Genomic DNA, 19399 nt, shown 5'->3' with positions numbered 1-19399 from the left:
GGGGTATCTTCATAAGGGGAGGCACTTGAGGAAATTTTAGATTTCAAGTCCATCACCTTATTTACAAAGTAATTAAGGAAAGTATTACAATCTTCATCAGAAAGCAACAGAGCATGCTGGGTTGGAGGAGAAACAATACTGTTGATGGTATCAAATAGAATTCTTGAATTATTTTTATGACGGTTTATAAGATTATTGAAGTAAGAGGATCTGGCCTCTTTGACTGATTCATTATATATGTAAAGAGGAATCCTGCCATCACACAGCAGGAAGAAGGCAACAGGAAACCTTCAGTCGGAGAGTCTGAGTCATGATGTGTGCCAAACCCAACAGTCACTGAGATGGCATGAAGACCCAGCACACATTTTAGCAGCTGATTTACAGGTTTAACTAATCATATAACTATAAAAACAATACAATTGTTGGAAAGAATCAACTTCATGAAAAATGTTGTTTACAAACAAATAAATCTTTTGTTAAACTTGAAAATCTTTACTGCATGTACAGAGATTCAAACTGCAACGTGACTCTTGGTGAGGCAGCAGTTCTAGTTGTTACACATAAAGAACCTGTCAACTTGTCATGCTGGTTGTGAACATTTGAGTTCTACTGAAAGACTAGTGACTAGTTAGTAGAGGTAGTCCCGGTTCATCTACTTGTCAGTTTCTTGGTTCATTGCTTCCTTTGATCCAAAACACCTGTGAGGTTTGTTTACGCCCACATACTTGCCTCCTAAGAGGAGGAAGCACCTTGTGACAAAGTGGATGAGCAGTTGGAACACGCTCCTCACACCTAATCAATGGCCCACATCTTTAAAGCTTCTTGAAAATAAACGAGTGAAATCTTTCTGTCACAATACTCAGAAAGTCAACGATGTCTCAGACAGGAACTTTTTTAAACTCACTAAATCTAAATATGAATCCTATTGTATGACTAGAAATGAATTCTTACCACCAATAAACTGTTTGTGGTAAATTTACACAAAACATGGACATAACCCTGGTGATGCCACCCAGTGGTTAGTGAAGCTGCATGTTTTTGTCCACACCATCGTAGCCTCAGGGTGATGTGTACTCGGGCCATTAGGTGAGCAGTGGCATCGTTTTCCTACAGATTTTGATCAGAATTTTGCTGTAAGTTTTAAATTATTACAATATATATTAAATATGTGGTTGATAATGATGGAGGCATAAGAAAATAAGGGCGTAGTCTTAAACTAACCACTGACCCTCTTGCTACAAGTTGCTGATAGTTGACAGAACCACGGTCAGAAATCTTGCTGTTAAATCAAGGGATTTGTGATATAAAATGAAATATTATTGATAGGAAAAGCTAAACATTACACAAACGTAATGCACAGAACTGTTAACTCACAGTAACACCAAGGTTTCTTCTTCTTCTCCCTTTGGGGTGTGTTTAATTCATTCTACAGGTCCTCCTGAACAGGAACATGACCATCATGCAGGAGGACATTGAGGAACTGCGACAGAAAGAAGCGAACCTCACTGTTCAGCTCGGCCTGCTGAGAGGTAGGAAAAACTCCATCACTGCCATGAAAGGAGACTTTTCCCCGGCCCTATTCTTAGCCATATTTTCCTCCACTGTTGCCATGAGGACAGAGTGTAAATAAATACACGATTGGTCGGTCAAAAAACAAAAAGAAGTGGAGGGCTGGTATTACCAGCAACAGCCCAAGTTGTAGGTGTTGTTGTCTCAACACCTAAAGCACCCATTACTCTGTCTGGATGTCGTTGTCAGTGTTGTTGTCATTTCTGTATGTTGTCGCAGTAGATTTGCCTCATCAGTAGAATTTATTCCTTTTTTTATGTTTACTTTATCAGGAATTCTGAGATAAAAATCTCTTTTACATAGAGACCTGGCCAAGGTAGCAACGTTACACACAACACTGGTGCATTGTTCCTTTGTTGCCGGTGTAATTACTTTCAGAACAAACAGCGGGACCCGTCAGGTCTGAGGAATGTGGGTTTCCCTGTACTGAAGGATCACAACGCTATGCCAACAGCTCGCAGGGCAGAAGTGACTTCACAGAGCAGCTCAACATGTCACAAACTCCAACACCTGCATTTTAATTTAACTCTTACATATCTTCATGTTTCCTCTAATGATCAGGTCCAAAACCTGGTGCAACAGTTGTCTTTGATTCTTTGTGCTGTTCGCAGCAACACAAACTACAAAATTCTGTGTGAATCCAAGTGCTGGAGATATTTCAGTACCAGCAGGGTTGATGGTCGAACTGCATCAGCATTGTGTGGAGCTTCTAAAATTAATTAGATCATTTTTTGTTGTTTTGTTTTTCTTTCCAAAGCCAGGCAATGTCTCGCTGTAAAACAGCTGCCCATCGGTGTTCTTTCATATCCTTTGTTATTCTTTTAAAGCTGATGAAACAGTTATGTAAAAAAAACCTTCGACTGAGGTGTTACAACAGGAAGCTCTGCATGGTTTTGAGTTTAGGAATCATTTATGTTTCACTTCCTCTTTTGTGCACATTCTCTCAGGGAGGCAAGTGGTTCACTTTGTGGTGTTTTTGGTGTATAAACTACCAGTCAAAGGTTCAGACACGCCTCCTCATTTAATGGTTTTTCTTTATTTATACTACTTCCTACATTGTAGATACATACTGAAGAAATCAAATATTTGAAGCCAGATATATAGAATTATGTAGCAAAGAAAAGATTGATAAGATATTGATATGTTTTATATTTTATATTCCTTAAAGTAGCCGCCTTCTCTCAGTGAGCTTCATGATGTAGTCACCTGAAATGGTTTCTACTTCACAGCCGTGTCTTGTCAGGGTTCATTTGTAGAATTTCTTTGCCTTGAGTGGGACCATCAGTTGTGTTATGCAGAAGTCAGGTTGGTGCACAGCTGACAACCCTATTTGACAATTGTTATTATTCGTATTATGGCAAGAACCAATCTGCTAAGTAGAGAGAAACAACAGTTCATCATTACTTTAAGAACTCAACGTCAGTCGGTCCGGAAAATTCACGAAATTTCAAATGTGTCCCCAAGTGCAGCCACCAGAACCATCAAGCGCTACAACGAAACATGATCACACGAGGACCGCCCCAGGAAAGGAAGCCCAAAAGTCACCTCTGCTGCTGAGGATAAATTCACCAGCCTCAGAAATCGCAAGTTAGCAGCAGCTCAGATTAGAGCCCAGATAAATGCCACAGAGCGTTCCAGTAGCTGACACATCTTTACATCAACTATTCAGAGGAGACTGTGAATCAGGCATTTGTGGTCAAATAGCTGCTGATAAACCAAGACTAAGGAAAAGCTACAAGCAGAAGAGATTTGTTTGGGCCAAGAAACACAACGAGTGGACATTAGACCAGAGGAAATCTGAGCTTTGGTCTGATGAGTCCACATTTGAGATCTTTGGTTCCACCTGCTGTCTTTGTGCGATGCAGAAAAGGTGAATGGATGATCTCTACATGCATAGTTCCCACTGTGAAACATGGAGGAGGAGGTTTGATGGTGTGGGGGGGCTTTGCAGGTGGCACACTGAACCAGCATGGCTAACACAGCATCCTGTAGCAACATGCCATCCCATCCAGTTTCCGTTTAATTAGTCCATCATTAATATTACAACAGGACAATGACCCCAAACACACCTCCAGGCTGTGTAAGAGCTAACTGACCAAGAAGTGATGGTCTGGCTTCCACAGTCACCCGACCTTAACCCAATCAAGATGGTTTCGGATGAGGTGGACCACAAAGTGAAGGCCAAAGGGCCGACAAGCGCTCAGCCTCTCTGGGAACTCCTTCAGGACTGTTGGAAACCATTTCAGGTGACGACCTCATGAAGCTCATTGAGAGAATGCCAAGAGAGTGCAAGGCAGTAATCAAAGCTAAGGACGGAAAGTTTTGAGTTATTTCACACTTTTTTTACTACATAATTCCATGTGTTCATTTTGATGCCTTCAGTGAGAATCTACAATGTAAATAGTCATGAAACTAAAGCAAAACCATGAAATTGGAAGGTGTGTCCAAGCTTTTGTCTGGTAGTATATATGTGACGTAGGATTTCTTTAAGCAGGTGTAAAGTCTATATTTTGTCATTTTGAGAGTTGCACTCATGGAGATCTGTTTGTTGTTGAGGCAGTTGGGCTTTCTGAGCGTCTAGGAGATGATGTCTGGATTCTCTGTAATGTTAATGTTTAGTGTAAAAATGTCCCGGACACTAAATATGCAGAAAAGAATCACTATCGACTAAGGTTTTGGGTTGGTCATTAAGTTTAGTCATTAACACTTTCACAGCAGCTTAATTCAAACCACCTATTGCTGACTAATCAGTTAAGTATGGGGTCATCTAAGATGTTCTAACCCTGGATAATGAAAACATGCATTTTTTTAAATTCTGATCCAAAATATTACCTGTGCCCAGTGTTTATTTTAACCTATTGATTTAGCCCTGGAGGGCCTACTTCTGGTAGCTAAAGATGCTAAAACCATAGCGTAGTCAGAGGGATGACAGCAGCATTTTTTCTTTGTCAAACCAGTTTGAACTAGTAAACGGCAACAAATAAGATAACCATCTCAAAAGATAATCTGCTTTAGTCTTGTTTGTCTCATTTCATCGTAAACTGAAAATGAAACTAAAGTGTTTGAGGTTCAGAGGCACCACTTTGTGGTGACACATAGATGTCTTCTCTCCTGCTGGTCAACTCAGCACTCACATTCTTAACTTTTGTTCAATGAGATCAGTTCTTAAAGCTGTTCATACTATGAGTTTTGAACCAAAGCAGCAGGACTTGGCTTAAGTAGTTCCTTTTTAAAAAGAGCTCATTAAAAAACAGATGTCAAACTAAAACTTCATTAAAGGACTCTTTGTATTGCTTAAGTGATATTTTTTTATACTGTACCATAAAACACTAATCTTTATCATACGAAGGAAAGCAATTTTTTCTTGACTAGGAATCTCAAAAAATAACAGGGCAAGAACAGCGGCCTGATGGGAAGTGGAGACATACATTAATGGAGGTGACTTCCTGCAGCAAGCGGTTGAAGGGAAACAATAAATTCCTGTACGGAGGAGATATGAAAGGAGCATTGTGTTAGCAGGGAGAGGGTTGCTCTGATAAACATCAGTCACTATTTAATATGAACAAATCAGTGTGGAAGAAATCAGTCACAAAACATCGGACTAGGAAAAAACATGTAGCCAGGGCGTGTCTTCGTTTAAAATGTGTGCTTTTGATCCCTGAAAATTTTCTGTTTGCACCAAACGCTGTATGTATGTATTAAACAGACTAATAAAACCCCACTAATTGTTTTTCACCAAAACCAAAGCGCAGATGTCTTGGACAGTTATTCAGCGAGCCATGCTATTTATCACATAACTGCATTTGAGTCATACTGAATAAAAAAAATTAAGTTACGCTTAAAATTTAAGAATGCTCATTGACTTACAAGTTTCCAGTCTCAGGCCATTAGGAAGCGGTTTCACAATCAGACCCGTGCCTTCTTATCACTTCTGGTTTTTGAAACCAAGATGTCAATGGGAAAAAACCTAATCTCAGAATCAGACTCAACGAAACCAATGGATGATGTTAGGTAGCTACTTTCATCTTTTACACCATCTATGCACCAATGACTGTAGAAAACTTTTCTACAGTCATTGCTATGAACCTACAGCTACAGCCCCCTATGTCTCTAGCTACCTGTCAGTCAAATAAGCCAAATGCCTAATAATGCAAACTTTATTTAAACTGGTAAGTTACTTAAAAGTTCACATACTTTACAGCTGTTATGAAGGACGGGATTTGCTACAAAGTCAAAATTGTTGTTTACCAGGTTTGGGCTGCAGTTTTTTAGGCTTCTGATTTAGGTTCATTTTCCAGCTTTAGATGTTGCTGCTTTTTTAAAACATACTGAAGTGATTTTGCTGTTTCACAGAAGACTTTAGGAGCCTGGTTTTTAGAAGTGGGAGAATGTTGGAAAGAATTAAGTATGAAAGGAAATAAATGAGTGTCTGTTTGAAACAAGTGAAATGATGCCACAACTCTAGAAAAAAAACCAGGTTGTAGGATTGATGATGATGATCTCACTGAGCCTGAGTAACATTCTGCAAATGACGAAGTCAAAGTCGAGACAAGACGAGTGCTGGCAGCACAGCACAGGTCATTCCTCACATAGCTCCCACTGGAGGCTCTCTGATACCACTCCATGTTTCCTTATAAGCTAATGCAGGCGCAGACCTGAGACAAACCCTCAAAGCGTGTCCGGACTGAGGAGTTCCCAAGAAAACAAATGTAGGATTGGTTAGTTACTGTTGCTGGGTTGGAAAACTGTGAGGAGAAAACGTGACCATGTCAGCCTGTTAAAGGGAAATCTACAGGTCCAGAAAACTAAGCAGAACGTAGACTTGGAGTTTTATTTCTACTTCACAGAACTACATTTTTTTAAAGCACCAGTTTCCAACCGCAGTCCTCTCAAGATCCTTTATATTGTGAGACAATATAATAAGATAACCTCAGCTATCAGGCAATCCCATGTAAGGAAGCACTTGGCGACAGTGGGGAGGTAGAATCCCCTTTTAACAGAATCTGGAAGTATCCTGTATGTGTGCTGTTTGTGTGGTTCATCTGTTTTTGCATGGTTCCTTGCATTCACTGGTGTTTTCCCTGTTTTCTGTTCTCAGATCAAATTGACACCCTTGAGCAGAACCTGACCCAGGCCGTTCATAAGACCGAGGCTGCAGAGAGTCTGCAGAAGGCTGCTGAGAGCAACATGATGGCAGCTCAGGCTCAGACCAAAGGCTGTGAGTCCAGCAAGCAGGCTGTGCAGAAGCAGCTGTGAGTCAACACTGTGAGCTAAACTGATCATTGGGGGATTCTCCTGAATGAGGCGGTAGTTCTGACTCTGTCTCTGCTTTTGTGTTAACAGTCAGAAGTGTACAGCGACCAAATCTGAAGCTCCTCAGCTGACACAGCCACGGGCCCCCACCTCTGCCCCTAGTTCCACTGCTCCTCTGTTTGCTGGTATTCCTGCACTGATGCTGCTTGTCTGCAGTGCTCTGCATCTGATAACCTGTGAGTAGCAACAATGCTTACACATCTGTCTCCCTGCAATGTCAATCCCTTATGCATGATGCCAAATCTGATCCTAAACAACCTGCTGCACCCAAACGTGTTCTGCACAGGGTGTAGCAGGGAGTCATCCTGGTTTTATCTTTGCTAAATTATTTAAAGTTGAGTTTAAGTAGTTTTGCTTATTTCACTTAAGAGTTTATTGTTAAAAACATTTTTCATTTTACTTTAGTTTTATTTATTGTGTGTGTGTGTGTGTGTGTGTGTGTGTGTGTGTGTGAGTTTTTATGTCTTTAGTATTTACCAGCTGGCACCCTGCAACAAACACAGATTGAAACTCTTTTGCTTAAAAATGTAACAACATGGAAATGAATGATCTATTGTCACTTGCAAAAAACGTTCAACAGAAAAAACTCATTAATGGTGTAAAATAAATGATTAAACATGTCATTATAATATGCAACAACATAAAATGATGACAAAAGTCTGCATGAATCTGCAGTTACTAAAATACCATAGTTCATCACACAGGTTAAGTTCTCATTAAGAAAGACACACACTCACAAAATAAATAGTTCTCCATCTGCTGGCTGGAGTTGCTCACTGCAACGAAGAGGCTGCAGAAAAGCCGTAGAAAAGAGCGTCCTTAAATTATAAGTCCTTTAAATTTTTGAGTCCTTTAAATGTTGGGGTGGAGCTAGACACTTCAGTTAAATTCAGTTTTATAAATAAATAGTGCCAAATCACAACAGTTGCCTCAAGGAGCTTTACACTGTAAGGTAAAGATCCTACATAAATACAGAAAAAACAGAAGACAAACGGCCCCTATGAGCAGGAGCTAGGCGACAGTGGGAAAGAAAAACTTCCTTTAAACAGGAAGAAAGCTCCGGCAGAGCCAGGCTAGGGGACAGGCGGCCATCTGCCACCACCACAACGTGAGATTTCATAGATTTTCATTGTTTTACACATTTCTGTTGTCCTAAATCTAATTCCATTTGCTAAGTTTCAAGCAAATGGAATTTAATCTGGCAAACTTAGTTATTCTGAGAGAAAAACACAGTTTTTAGGTTTGAATATATGTGGAACTTTTTTCATGTATTTTTTCTGTATTGTTTTTTAATGTGAAGAAAAAGTAAATTCAGTAGAACGCAGAGCTCTGGTATTTGCTTTGTAACGCCTCTGTCAGTGCGCCCCAGCGCAGCTGTGGCTACAATGTAGCTGCCATCGCCAGTGTGTGAATGTGTGTGTGAATGTGTGTGTGAATGGGTGAATGACTGAATGTAGTGTAAAGCGCTTTGGGGTCCTATGGACTAGAAAAGCGCTATACAAATGCAGGCCATTTACCATTTAAAGTAGACTCAAATGTCTTTATTATTATTATGACCAAGTTTCTTTTGCATCTTTTGTTAAAGGAAGTAAGCTCTTAATCTGCATGTGACATATATCTATGTCACTGTTTGAGTTAAATTTCTTCAGTTTTTTTTTTTATCCATTTGGGAGATTTTAACAGCCTCAACAACTACTGATCAGTGGCCATGAGTACCATTCATAGAGAGTTGGTGAATGGCTACAATCAAACCATTGTAAGATGGCGAAAGATGTATCTTTGCTCAGTAGCTGTTGATCATGAGAATCTGAATGATCATAAACTGACCTCCCAGCCCATTGTTCCTTCAGTGGGCTGGTTTCAGTCATTATGCAGACGTACTGTTTATAAGATTGAAACCTGCAGTCAGCTGAGACTGAAGACGTCACCTGGATGATGATGAAACGTTTCTGAAAACGTCCAGATAACAAAATCAACTTTTGGGATTGACTTACCTGGATGGTTGAGCATGCATCAAGACACACAGGAGATGTTCATTATTTATTTACTGTATTATGCAGAGTGAATAGACACCCACTTTATTGGTGGTAAGGTGACAAAGGGTTTAACACTGCCACCTCTACAGCAAAGAGGTCCTGGGTTCAACTCCCATCGTCCAGCTAGTTTCTTGTGTGTGGAGTCTGCATGTTCTCCCCAGTGTGGGTTCTGTCTGGGTTCCAGCTCCCTCCCACATTCAAACACATGCATTTTAGGTTAATTAATGATAACCATCACTTAACTTGTTTTTTCTGCTTTTTAGGAGTTGAACATGGAAAACGGTCGTACTAACAGCGAGCACTGCTGTCCAGCAGGAGGAGCGGAGCCTGGACTAACATACCGACTGCTGTACAAACGTTTTGTGTAACAAACAAACTGGTTACCGTGGGGATGCATCACGCTGAATGGACACAAACCTTGCTTTTTGTTTTTTACCCCACAGCTGAGACGTTTACTGCCCACTGGACGCTGTTGACTGTCTTTTTTACTGTTACATATGACCATTTGTAGAACAACCATTTCCATTAAATGAAATCAGATAAAGGTCGGATTTTTACTGCTAGCTGCGATCAGGTTCAAGTGTGTGAACGATGTTTTGCTTTTTGCATGCCTTTTTGTGCGCTTGAAGCTTCACTCATCCAAAAGACTTTTACAGGCTTTTCATGACTTTCATTAGATGCTTTTGTTTTAGGCAGAGGGGGTGGGGGTCAATGTTCCATTTAAATAAACCTGAGGATTGTTTTAGGTTAGCACCATATTTTTTTTCTCAGTTTTGGATTAAAGTAGCTTTTTTTGTACATTTCAAGCTTTGCTCTTTCATTGGGATATTTTGACGACTGAAATAACCTGAATGTTACTTCGTCCAAATCTGAGGATCTATTTTAGTGTTTTAATATTGCAGCTGTTGGTTTTGCAGGATATCCTCAAATGTTACTGTTGAAATGGAGGTTAAACATCTGAAATGTTTGTTGCAGTAAAGGTTGAGGCACTTGGAGTAATGTAAGTGTTCTGGAAATATTGCTGGTTTTAATGTCACTCAAGTACTTGTAAGGTAAACATGACAACATGTTCAGTGTGCAACTTTTTTCAGGTATTAAATGTTCTATTTGGTCACAACAAATTTTTTGTCGCCAGAAAATTTTATGTAATTTGCAATTTTCAACTTAATGCAAAAACCCTGTCTGATTATCTGGTTTTTGTACATCCTTCAAACAAGTACAGACAGAAATTTGATTATCACAGATGTTACTTTGTTTTTAATGCTTTTCACACCGGCAGCTACAGTGCTGACGTCAGCTTCATTTAACATCGAACACCACACATTCTGGCTGTTACCAAGTGATCTTAAAATCTTTTAAAGTTGACTTATTCTGCTTTTGGTCATGTTTTCACATGTACTGTTTCAGTGATGGATACTCATATTAAAAAGTTTCAAAGTCAGTGTTTGCATGTATGCAAAAGGTAGAGGTCAGACTATGTGCAAATAATCCCTGTAAGGCAAAAGTACAAACTTAAGACTGTCCCCGATATCGTCCCATCTGTTGTTCATTAAAATAACCTAGAAACTGATAAATAAAGATAACTTTGAACTGTGATGTGTAATCATGATTATAAATACAGTAGTATCTGTGCAAATTGAGTGAATAAGTTCATGTTCATGGCAGCACGGTGGCACGGTGGTCAGCACTGTTGCCGCACAGCAAGAAGGTCCTGAGTTCAATTCCAACATCAGGCCGGGGTCTTTCTGTGTGGAGTTTGCATGTTCTCCCCGTGTTTGCGTGGGTTCCCTCCGGGTACTCCGGCTTCCTCCCACCGTCCAAAGACATGCAGCTTGTGGGGATAGGTTAATTGGATAATCCAAATTGCCACTAGGTGTGAGTGTGAATGGTTGTCTGTCCCTGTGTGTTGGCCCTGCGACAGACTGGCGACCTGTCCAGGGTGTACCCCGCCTCTCGCCCTATGACAGCTGGGATAGGCTCCAGCGCCCCCCGCGACCCTGAAAAGGATAAGTGGAAGCGAATGGATGGAAGTTCATGTTAGTTTTTCTTCATAAAAAAGCTAAAAAAGAAACAAATTTCGATTGTCAGTAATGATTTTTTTATTTGAGGTAATGTTTGTATAAAAAACAAACAAACAGACGAGAGGCAATTTTAAAAATGTGTCTTTATTCTCTGAACAGCAGGACTTTAGTGTTTGAACTTTACAGACACTTGAGGACACTGAAGTTACAAGCGGTTCCTCCGGGACAGCCACACAGCTTCCCGATTCTCGAAGCCTTACGTATTGCACACTGCTCACCTGCATCACACTGACATACAAAAACACAACATGACTTTCAGTCTGGATACAGTTTGATCATGATATTTGCTAGTACAGTATTAGTTGGACAAACAAAGCCTGACAAGTACATTGTTACATATTCATATAAAAAGAGATGTGAATCACCAGAAACCAAAAAGGTTTGTGTCTGTAAATCTTTCGTTTTTGTGGAAGATGGGAGGCATTTCAGTTTGGCACGAGGCCGATTGTCTTATCCACTCAGGATCAGTGGTACTTTATTACTTGGATGGCATCCTGCTCTAGAACAGCAGTGTGAGAAATGTGCATGCTTACTCTGGAGGTGGAAATCTGCTAAGCTGAACACCTAAAATAAATCCCAAGCTATCTGATCAGCACTGGAGGAGGAAGGAGAAATGAACGATCGTACTTACAGCAGCAAGCCAGCCGAGTTTTTTCTCTGAGGATGGCAGCTGTTTGCCCTTTAGCTTCTCCAGAACTTCCTGCAGAGCTTCAATCTAAGGAGGAAACGAGATCATGTTAAAATCTGACTCAGAAATCAGAAGAACTGAAACTAACATATTGTGTTTATGGCTACGCCCATCGAATTAATTTGAGATCCCAGAGGAGCATTTACCATCATCAGCCTTGGATTGATAATGATCAGTGGCACCTACTCTGTCGTTTTTAGGGGCTGTAAACATTGCATGAATTCAGACTTTGCTTCATAACTATTACAATTCTTGTATATCTAATTTTCATACTACATGTGGACAGTATTTCAAATAAAGAGAAAAGCATGTAAACTAAATCCTGCTGCTTGGCACCAAGTACAGCTGTCAAAGACTACGGTTTGCTCTTAAGGTTTCTGAGAGATCCGGCTTTTAGGCAGAGGGGGGGGCCTTAAAGAGGACTAAAGCATTCAGCTTTGCCCGTGATAATCATTAGCATGGTAACACTAAACTGCTTCAATTAAACTGGTAACATTTTCAAGTCAACTTCTCATAATGAAGAAAATGCTAGCATAATTTAACAGCTCTAGATGATGATGTCAGCATGATGGTTGAATAACTGAGCCCCCCTCTCTCTTTTACTGCAAAGGAAGCCTTTATGATACAGCCAGCACGAGAAGGTGGCTGGGAATATTCAGCCCTGAAGTTTGTACTGGATTTAGTTTATATCAGTCAAAGCCAACTCATTTTTAACATTTATTGCAAGTCCTGTTTGCAGGAAAGCCAAATAAAACAAGATAATACAACTGACCAAAATCTCAAATTTGCAAAACTCAAACTGCAGGCAGCAGCTGATGGACAACATGGTCATGCAGAATGGACGACAGACCCAGCTTCAGATTTTCTGTTCCTAAAGGCGTTGCTGTTGTGGGTTAGGGTTAAATAGTACAGACAAAACAATTCAGAAACAAAATTTGTAATGAAAAAAAAAATTGTTGCAGCCCCAACAATCAGCCCCCTTTGTCTTTATAGCATCATCATGACCCATCATAAGCCAGCCATGACGTTGCTACTCACCAGCTCTTTCTCTTCTTGTGTCTCGATGGCGTCGTATTCGGCTGACCTCTCTTCGATTGGCTCCTCGCAACTCCCTAAAACAACGAGCAGCCAGCAGGAGGCACCGAGAAGCAGCATCCTGCTGCTGACCATTGTGCTGAAGGACTGCCGACAGGTAACGGACACTAAAAGATGCTGGCCAGCGACGCTCAGTGTGCTCCCTGATTCTGAGGCTTATTCTCAGATGTTTTTAAGTGAGCAGCTCTGACGTCACTCAGACAATGTTTAGTTTTCAATAATGAGACAATCAGCCGTCTCACATCTGAGGTCAACTGTGAGAAGAACCTCTGCTCTGTCAAACAGGACATGAAAGCAAGATCTTCATTTTTAATACTGGATTAAAATCAGACTTAAGAGATGACACGATTCCTGCTGCCATACAACACCACCACACAATAATTTTAAATATTTTCTCTAATCAAATTCATCAGTGTTTCAAAATGATCAGTTCTTATTGCTGTGATTTATGGATAAAGCCTCTTTACAAACAGCAGCTTGATAGGAAGAGGTGCTACGCCCAAAGGTCTTCATGTGTCACCGTTTACGTCAAAGCACATAAGAAGCTTTAACATCTAATCAATCGAGTCAACATGTGTCACGCAAGCAGAGAAAGGGGGTTAGAGTAAAGTTCAGTGGCATGAATGAGGAGCAAATGTCAACCGGCAAAAATAAAACCATGTGCAGGATCAGAACCTGCCACAGGAAGTTGATCTGTTTATTAAGACACAGAAGAAGATGACGCTCAGAGGTAATCCAGCTTTCTTTTTAATAACAAAACACTCTTTTCTCCAAATAATCTGATTTAATTTGTCAACAGCTGCAACTTTGAAACAAACACTTCATATTCGCTTCAAAAAAAATAAACAACAACAAAAATTCCACTACGTGCACAGTTTCCATGACAACATTCAACTAAGAACAAATAAGATACTTGTAGAAATACAAACAATAATCAGAATACACGTGAGCTGTGAATGAAAGATGAACATCCCAACTGCATCTTGTCCCTTGATTCTCTCGACTCTACAGTAAAGAAATAAAAGAAATAAATGCATACATTTAAGATCAGTCGCGCTGCTCAGATCCTGCACTCATTCAAACTTTGTCTTTTTCCTTTTAATCAGGTAAGTCTGTAGAAACACAACTGAAGAGAAACGCTGCTGTGAGAGAGATCTTCCAGGAACAGTGACACCATTATCTGGATAATCGATTGGTCAGCAGGCCGTGATTTCATATCTGCTTACCTCTAATCTGGAACCTAACCTGCTACACAGGCCTATAGCACACGTTTCCAAGATGATTTACCCCAGTAAGACGTGAACCACCTTCACAGTACAAAAAACCCAGGGTTAACCCCAATAAGCCAAAATTCTGCTTATAATACAGGCCTCTGGTCCATAACTTGCAACTGTCATCTGAGCCAATGTTGGGACTTTTAAAGCTTTTCCTATTTATAAAGACCTCCTCAATGGCCATTTAGGCTAAACAGAGGAATTAAGCGACCGATGAACAATTAAATGACAGAAAAATAACCTCCCTCTGGTCTTTAAGTCTGACGTCATCAGCCGTGCCTGGGCCCAAACTCTGCTGCAGGTTATAAAGTCAAACGAACACTGCAGCATCACTGAGAGTTAAAAACTGTCTAAATTCTTTCATCTGTAATAAAATGATCAGCGTTGCTGCTTTACCAGGTGTAACTATGAAGTTTAACATCCAGGCATCCATTAAAACAGAACTGATTACATTTAACAAAGTTAGAAGTTAGCAGGAAGTTAGCTGGCTAGCTTCCACCTAAACATGATATAGCATGTTCTGACTGAGAGATTTCTGAAAAATTCAAACGTACAGCTCTGCTGTCACTTCCAACATAAATGAAGACAGAAAACTAAACAGCAGTGATGTTTGTAGGGTTACTGAAGTTGGGCTAGCTGCTATATAATGATGTGCTACGTGATCACTAGCCACACAGCTATGTTAGCATAAACACAGTGAAGCTGGAGGATGATGCTAACTTTTTTCCACTCGATAAAAGTTAACGTGAGGGTTCCTGATGGTTAGGGACAATACGAAACATTAAAACATGTTAAAAACACAACAGCCTTAATAAACACAGAGTAGTTTGGACCTGAAAGGGTTCATCACGTCATCACTTAAAGACCAGATAGAAGTTTTGGTTATAGAAAACAAATATAATAAACTCAAACTGGAGATCTTTCACGTTACATAAGTCTACTCTATGAAGCTATGTATACACTCCATGGCATAAATATACCTTAAAAAACGTTTTATATATACACTGACATGTTTTCCTGTGATGCCTTTGTGTGAAGCGCATTATCACGACATTCTATTCCTGCCTGTCTGAGTCTGCGCACATGTTCAGTGTGGATTCTCACCTCAGTCTCTGGAGGCCGGCTTGAACATCTGCTGAGCCTGAAACAAATTCACAACACATAAGTTTAAAAGCAAGTGTCACATTCTTATATTTATAACTGAGCTACAAAAAATTTATTTAATGACACAAGCAAAGTCCTGCGTGTCACCCCCAGCTCTTACAGTGTTCACTACTCAGTTACATTTCAATGCAATCAGTATCATTTACTGTTTTTTTTAATACATCTCTACATTCTATAATTCAGCGGTCCCCAACCCCCGGGCCTCGGACCGGTACCGGTCCGTGAGTCGTTTGGTGCCGGGCCGCGAGAGTTGAGGCTCAGGTGTGAAATGTCTGGTTTTCAGGGGTTTTATCGGTTTTCAGCGTTATTTTGTTATCGTTTTATCGTTAACTCGGTTTTCCTGGGTCTTTTCACGTGTTATGAATAAATCTTCTTTTTTTCGGTACCAGTACTAGTTTTATTTTTTTGTATTTATCCGCGACACATTAAAGGCCGGTCCGTGAAAATATTGTCGAGCATAAACCGGTCCGTGGCGCAAAAAAGGTTGGAGACCGCTGCTATAATTCATTTAACACATGATGCTTTCTACTAGCTAGCATCTACTGGGCTTCACCTCAGGTCATGTTTGTGCTGCTGGTGACTTTGTAGCATTTCTGATGCAATTATCTGACAACTAACGCAGCTTTCAGGATTAACTGTTCCAGTGTTTCAGTGAATGGACCATTATACTGTCTGTTACTCACTTAATGCCAAACAGTTTATGGATGAAGCTTGCTAACGAGGAACTCCACCCACTTGTCTTGATATTCTCACCTCAGGCTAAAAAGTAGGTGACATCAAGTAAGATCCACCATTTTGATGTTGGGCTGTTCTGAAGGAACAGATTTTATATAATTTCAGCACAATGAGCTGCAGTTGTGAGATTAATATGCAAAATATTACCAGAGGTCAACTTTTTAAGGTTTATTATAACCTCCCCTAACACTACATCCAGTGATACCCTTAACTGGCAGTTCATTACAACTGTACCATCAAACCAACTGGTCACATGGTTTGGATAAAACACGTGACCTCTCAAGTGCTGCGTACTTCAGAGATACAGACCTCATATATGAAGACAACAGACATGGATGAAGATGTATTATTTTTTGTCACAATTGTCAACTTGTTTTGTTTAAATGGCAGTCACACATTTTGTGATTTATCAGGTCATATTCATTCATAAAGAGCTTTTTATACTCTTCATATGTACTCAGGACGTGTCATATACGACCATGGGCCCCATAACGAGAACAACAGGAAACAGCTGGGGGTGAAAGAGCGTTGGAACCGTTAGTGAAGTCTAAACTTCAATACCATAAAAGGGTTGCAGCTGTCACTGATGCATGATAATATACTCTGCTTACGCATACAGGGCGTGTACAGCCCTTTATACAGCCCAACATCAACGAATCGGGACACTGTCTAATAACCTGCTACTGACCATGAAGCTGCCCGTGTGGAAGCCACACATGTACCACAACATCAACATGCTGGATGTGGAATCAGTGCCAGGAGAGCCATCAGACTCTTTCCCACCAAACATCCACGAGGGAGGAGGAGGAGGAAAAGGGGGTGGAGTCAGGAAGGACACACGATCCTGATGAGGGAGACACCGGCACAGGAAACATTATTATTACATTAAAAACAACATTGATAAACATTAACTTGATCCAAAGTAAAGAGAATTTGATTTCCATGTGTCACTGAAAAAGAAAACGTGAACAACGTCCACATTAAGCAGATAACGATTAGAAATGGCAGAAAAAATGGATACAGCACAGCATTGCAATGTTTTGTGTATCCATGTTGTGTTAACGCACAGAGACAAAATACTGCTACATTATTATTTAAATTGCTATTACAAATTTAACTTTGCAGTACTAAATTAAAATCACTTCCTTTTTTAGTCACCGGATGGTGCTGTTGAGTCTTTTGCTAGTTCCTACAGACAGGTTTATAAAACACAGACGGAGACATTAGAGAAAAATCAGAGCATTTAAAAACATCTGGACTTATTTGGGATTTATTTTTATTTTTCAAGAAAGAAAAAAAATCTCATAAGTTGAATAAATGTAAGTTTACCTCTGAGCCCAAATGAGGAGGAGGAGGAAAAGGACGGAAGCTGTGACTGGTTGTCTTTTCTGCTCCGACTGTCTGCTGGCTTTCTTTCTTCTCCTCAGCTTCTTTCTCCACTTTGCGCTGATCACCAGGTCTCTCCTTATCCTGCAAAAACACAAGACAAAAAACACAAAATATCAGAGGAATCTTTTCTGTAAAGTAGATACTAGCTATGAGACAAATTATAAATAAATTAGGCTATACTGAGTGAAAACACTTGTAGTGTATCTATTAAACTTTGCTGAATTGACATCAAAGTGAACAGTGTGATCAGTAATCCAACCGGCATTTAAATGATTGGTTATATGACTTTTTAAGTTAGAAGTAGAAACTAGTTATGTTCTTGGTTGCTTAGTCTGCAGTTTCAGGATAACATCAATAGTGCTGATGCACACTCAGTCATCCAGGTAATTAAATCCCAAAAGTTGATTCTGTTCATCTGGATGTTTTCAGTGGGAGAAACGTTTCGTCGCTCATCCAGGTGACTTCTTCAGTCTCAGCTGACTGCAGGTTTCAACCTTATAAACAGGACATTTGCATAATGACTGAAACCAGCCCACTGAAGCAACAATGGGCTGGGAGGTCAGTTCCTTAATCATTAATATGCAAATTCTCATGACCATTGATCAACAACCACTGATCAAAGCCCAGAAGATCACACCAAGAAGGTCCTGAGTAAAGGTGGTTGTCCCAGCTGGAAATGTTCTTTGCCTAAAGAAAGCTCCAGCCGATCCAGGAAAGAAGAAGAAGCGCAGCCTAATGCTGGGCATACACTGTGCGATTTTTGGCCAATTTTGAGCCAATTTTTCAGTCGTGCGAGGGTCGGAGCAGCACGGCAGCGCAGCGTGTGATCTGGACACAAGCGATGGAGGCACAGCTTGTAGAACTTTGGCTCATCCGAGCATTTTCGATGTGGCCTCACAAAATTATCACGACCGCAACAACCGTGAAAATAGTTGGATGGACTTTGCTGCTCAATCACAGCTGCCTGACCAATGTTTTTCATTAGCAAAGTTGATGTTGGTGGTGTGTGTCTGTGTGAGTGAAAGACAGAGAGGGAGAGACAGATTTTGTGTTATAAGCTTCATGTTATGGACGCACAGTGTGAGACCTACGAACTTCTCACCCCTGCGAGTCAATCGTACAGTTTGAGCAGGAGCTGAATAACGTAACTGATAAAAATCACAATCACAGCTTAAGCGAAAAACAGCAGTGATCCCGTACTAGAGCAGGGCAATGTGACCAAAAATATTTATCACAACATACATTTGAAAATTTATGATGACGATATAACTGACGATATAATTGACACGAGACAAAATACTTTACAACTCCACAACTTTATTAGTGCAAAAAATCCCATCAATGTATTTTCACTTAAACAAGCAGCTGTTTTTTGCATTAAAGTTATATGAAAATGTAACAGTGCAAATGCAAATTCATTGCTGACAGTTTAACCAAAAGGCGTTTCCAGTGGAAACTGGCCGACATATCCTCAGCATCACCATGTATAATATCCACAACACTTAAAAAGAGGTTCTACACACACAATACGGTAACATTATGTTGAAGCGCAGTACGTTCTGAACCAGAACCAGTTCTGGTTCATCCGTTTCATTCAACGATCCGCTCTCGCCCTTCTCATTCCCCGCCGCCGCCATGTGCGTATGAAAACAAAGGCACTGCGCATGCGTGTTTTACCCATATTCTATCGCGATATTTCATTTTCTTATTGTTGCCCAACATTATACCGCTATTACCGTGAACAGTATGATATGGCCCGGCACTACCCCGTACGTGTCAGAAGTATCACAACAGTTGAGACGTATTTTTTTCTAAACACAGAGTCTCACGCTGCGCCAAAAATTGGTCCACTCCAACGATCGGGTCCCCGAAACAAACAGAGTAGCATAGTGTACGCTGTGCCAGGAGGATTGCCAGGATTTATACATCGGGGAAACCAAACAACGTTGAGGATGTACAGTGGGGCAAAAAAGTATTTAGTCAGCCACCGATTGTGCAAGTTCCCCCACCTAAAATGATGACAGAGGTCAGTAATTTGCACCAGAGGTACACTTC

General features: G+C 40.4%; 3 protein-coding genes across 4 annotated transcripts in view; 1 reads left to right on the top strand and 2 right to left on the bottom strand.

Moving 5' to 3' along the window:
* Nucleotides 1–10514, top strand: part of LOC102194055 (uncharacterized) — an 18293-nt gene extending 7779 nt beyond the window's left edge. Inside the window, exons 2-5 of the mRNA XM_005734968.2 lie at nucleotides 1433–1529; nucleotides 6668–6821; nucleotides 6913–7058; nucleotides 9182–10514. Of these exons, the coding sequence (XP_005735025.1) occupies nucleotides 1433–1529; nucleotides 6668–6821; nucleotides 6913–7058; nucleotides 9182–9183 (399 nt within the window). The 3' untranslated portion in view covers nucleotides 9184–10514. The remainder of the gene's footprint in view (nucleotides 1–1432; nucleotides 1530–6667; nucleotides 6822–6912; nucleotides 7059–9181) is intronic.
* A 573-nt stretch (nucleotides 10515–11087) lies between these two features.
* Nucleotides 11088–12912, bottom strand: LOC102193770 (cocaine- and amphetamine-regulated transcript protein-like). The gene is made up of 3 exons (XM_005734967.1): nucleotides 12726–12912; nucleotides 11631–11714; nucleotides 11088–11227 (listed from the first exon to the last, which is right to left on the bottom strand). Exons 1-3 carry the CDS (start codon nucleotides 12855–12857, stop codon nucleotides 11120–11122), a joined length of 324 nt encoding a protein of 107 aa, XP_005735024.1. The 5' UTR covers nucleotides 12858–12912; the 3' UTR covers nucleotides 11088–11119.
* A 601-nt stretch (nucleotides 12913–13513) lies between these two features.
* Nucleotides 13514–19399, bottom strand: part of LOC102193282 (survival motor neuron protein-like) — a 17814-nt gene continuing 11928 nt past the window's right edge. For both annotated transcript variants that reach the window (XM_005734965.2, XM_005734966.2), the window contains 4 exons: nucleotides 17285–17425; nucleotides 16644–16799; nucleotides 15161–15197; nucleotides 13514–13787 (listed from right to left, as the gene is read on the bottom strand). In XM_005734965.2, coding sequence (XP_005735022.1) covers nucleotides 15162–15197; nucleotides 16644–16799; nucleotides 17285–17425 — 333 coding nt within the window. In that variant the 3' untranslated portion in view covers nucleotides 13514–13787; nucleotide 15161. The remainder of the gene's footprint in view (nucleotides 13788–15160; nucleotides 15198–16643; nucleotides 16800–17284; nucleotides 17426–19399) is intronic.

Source organism: Pundamilia nyererei, unplaced genomic scaffold (assembly GCF_000239375.1).
Source record: "Pundamilia nyererei isolate P.nyererei 1_Seehausen unplaced genomic scaffold, PunNye1.0 scaffold00061, whole genome shotgun sequence".
Taxonomy (NCBI): Eukaryota; Metazoa; Chordata; class Actinopteri; order Cichliformes; family Cichlidae; genus Pundamilia; species Pundamilia nyererei.
Note: the sequence above shows the minus strand (reverse complement) of the source record. Positions and strands in the feature narration are given on the sequence as shown.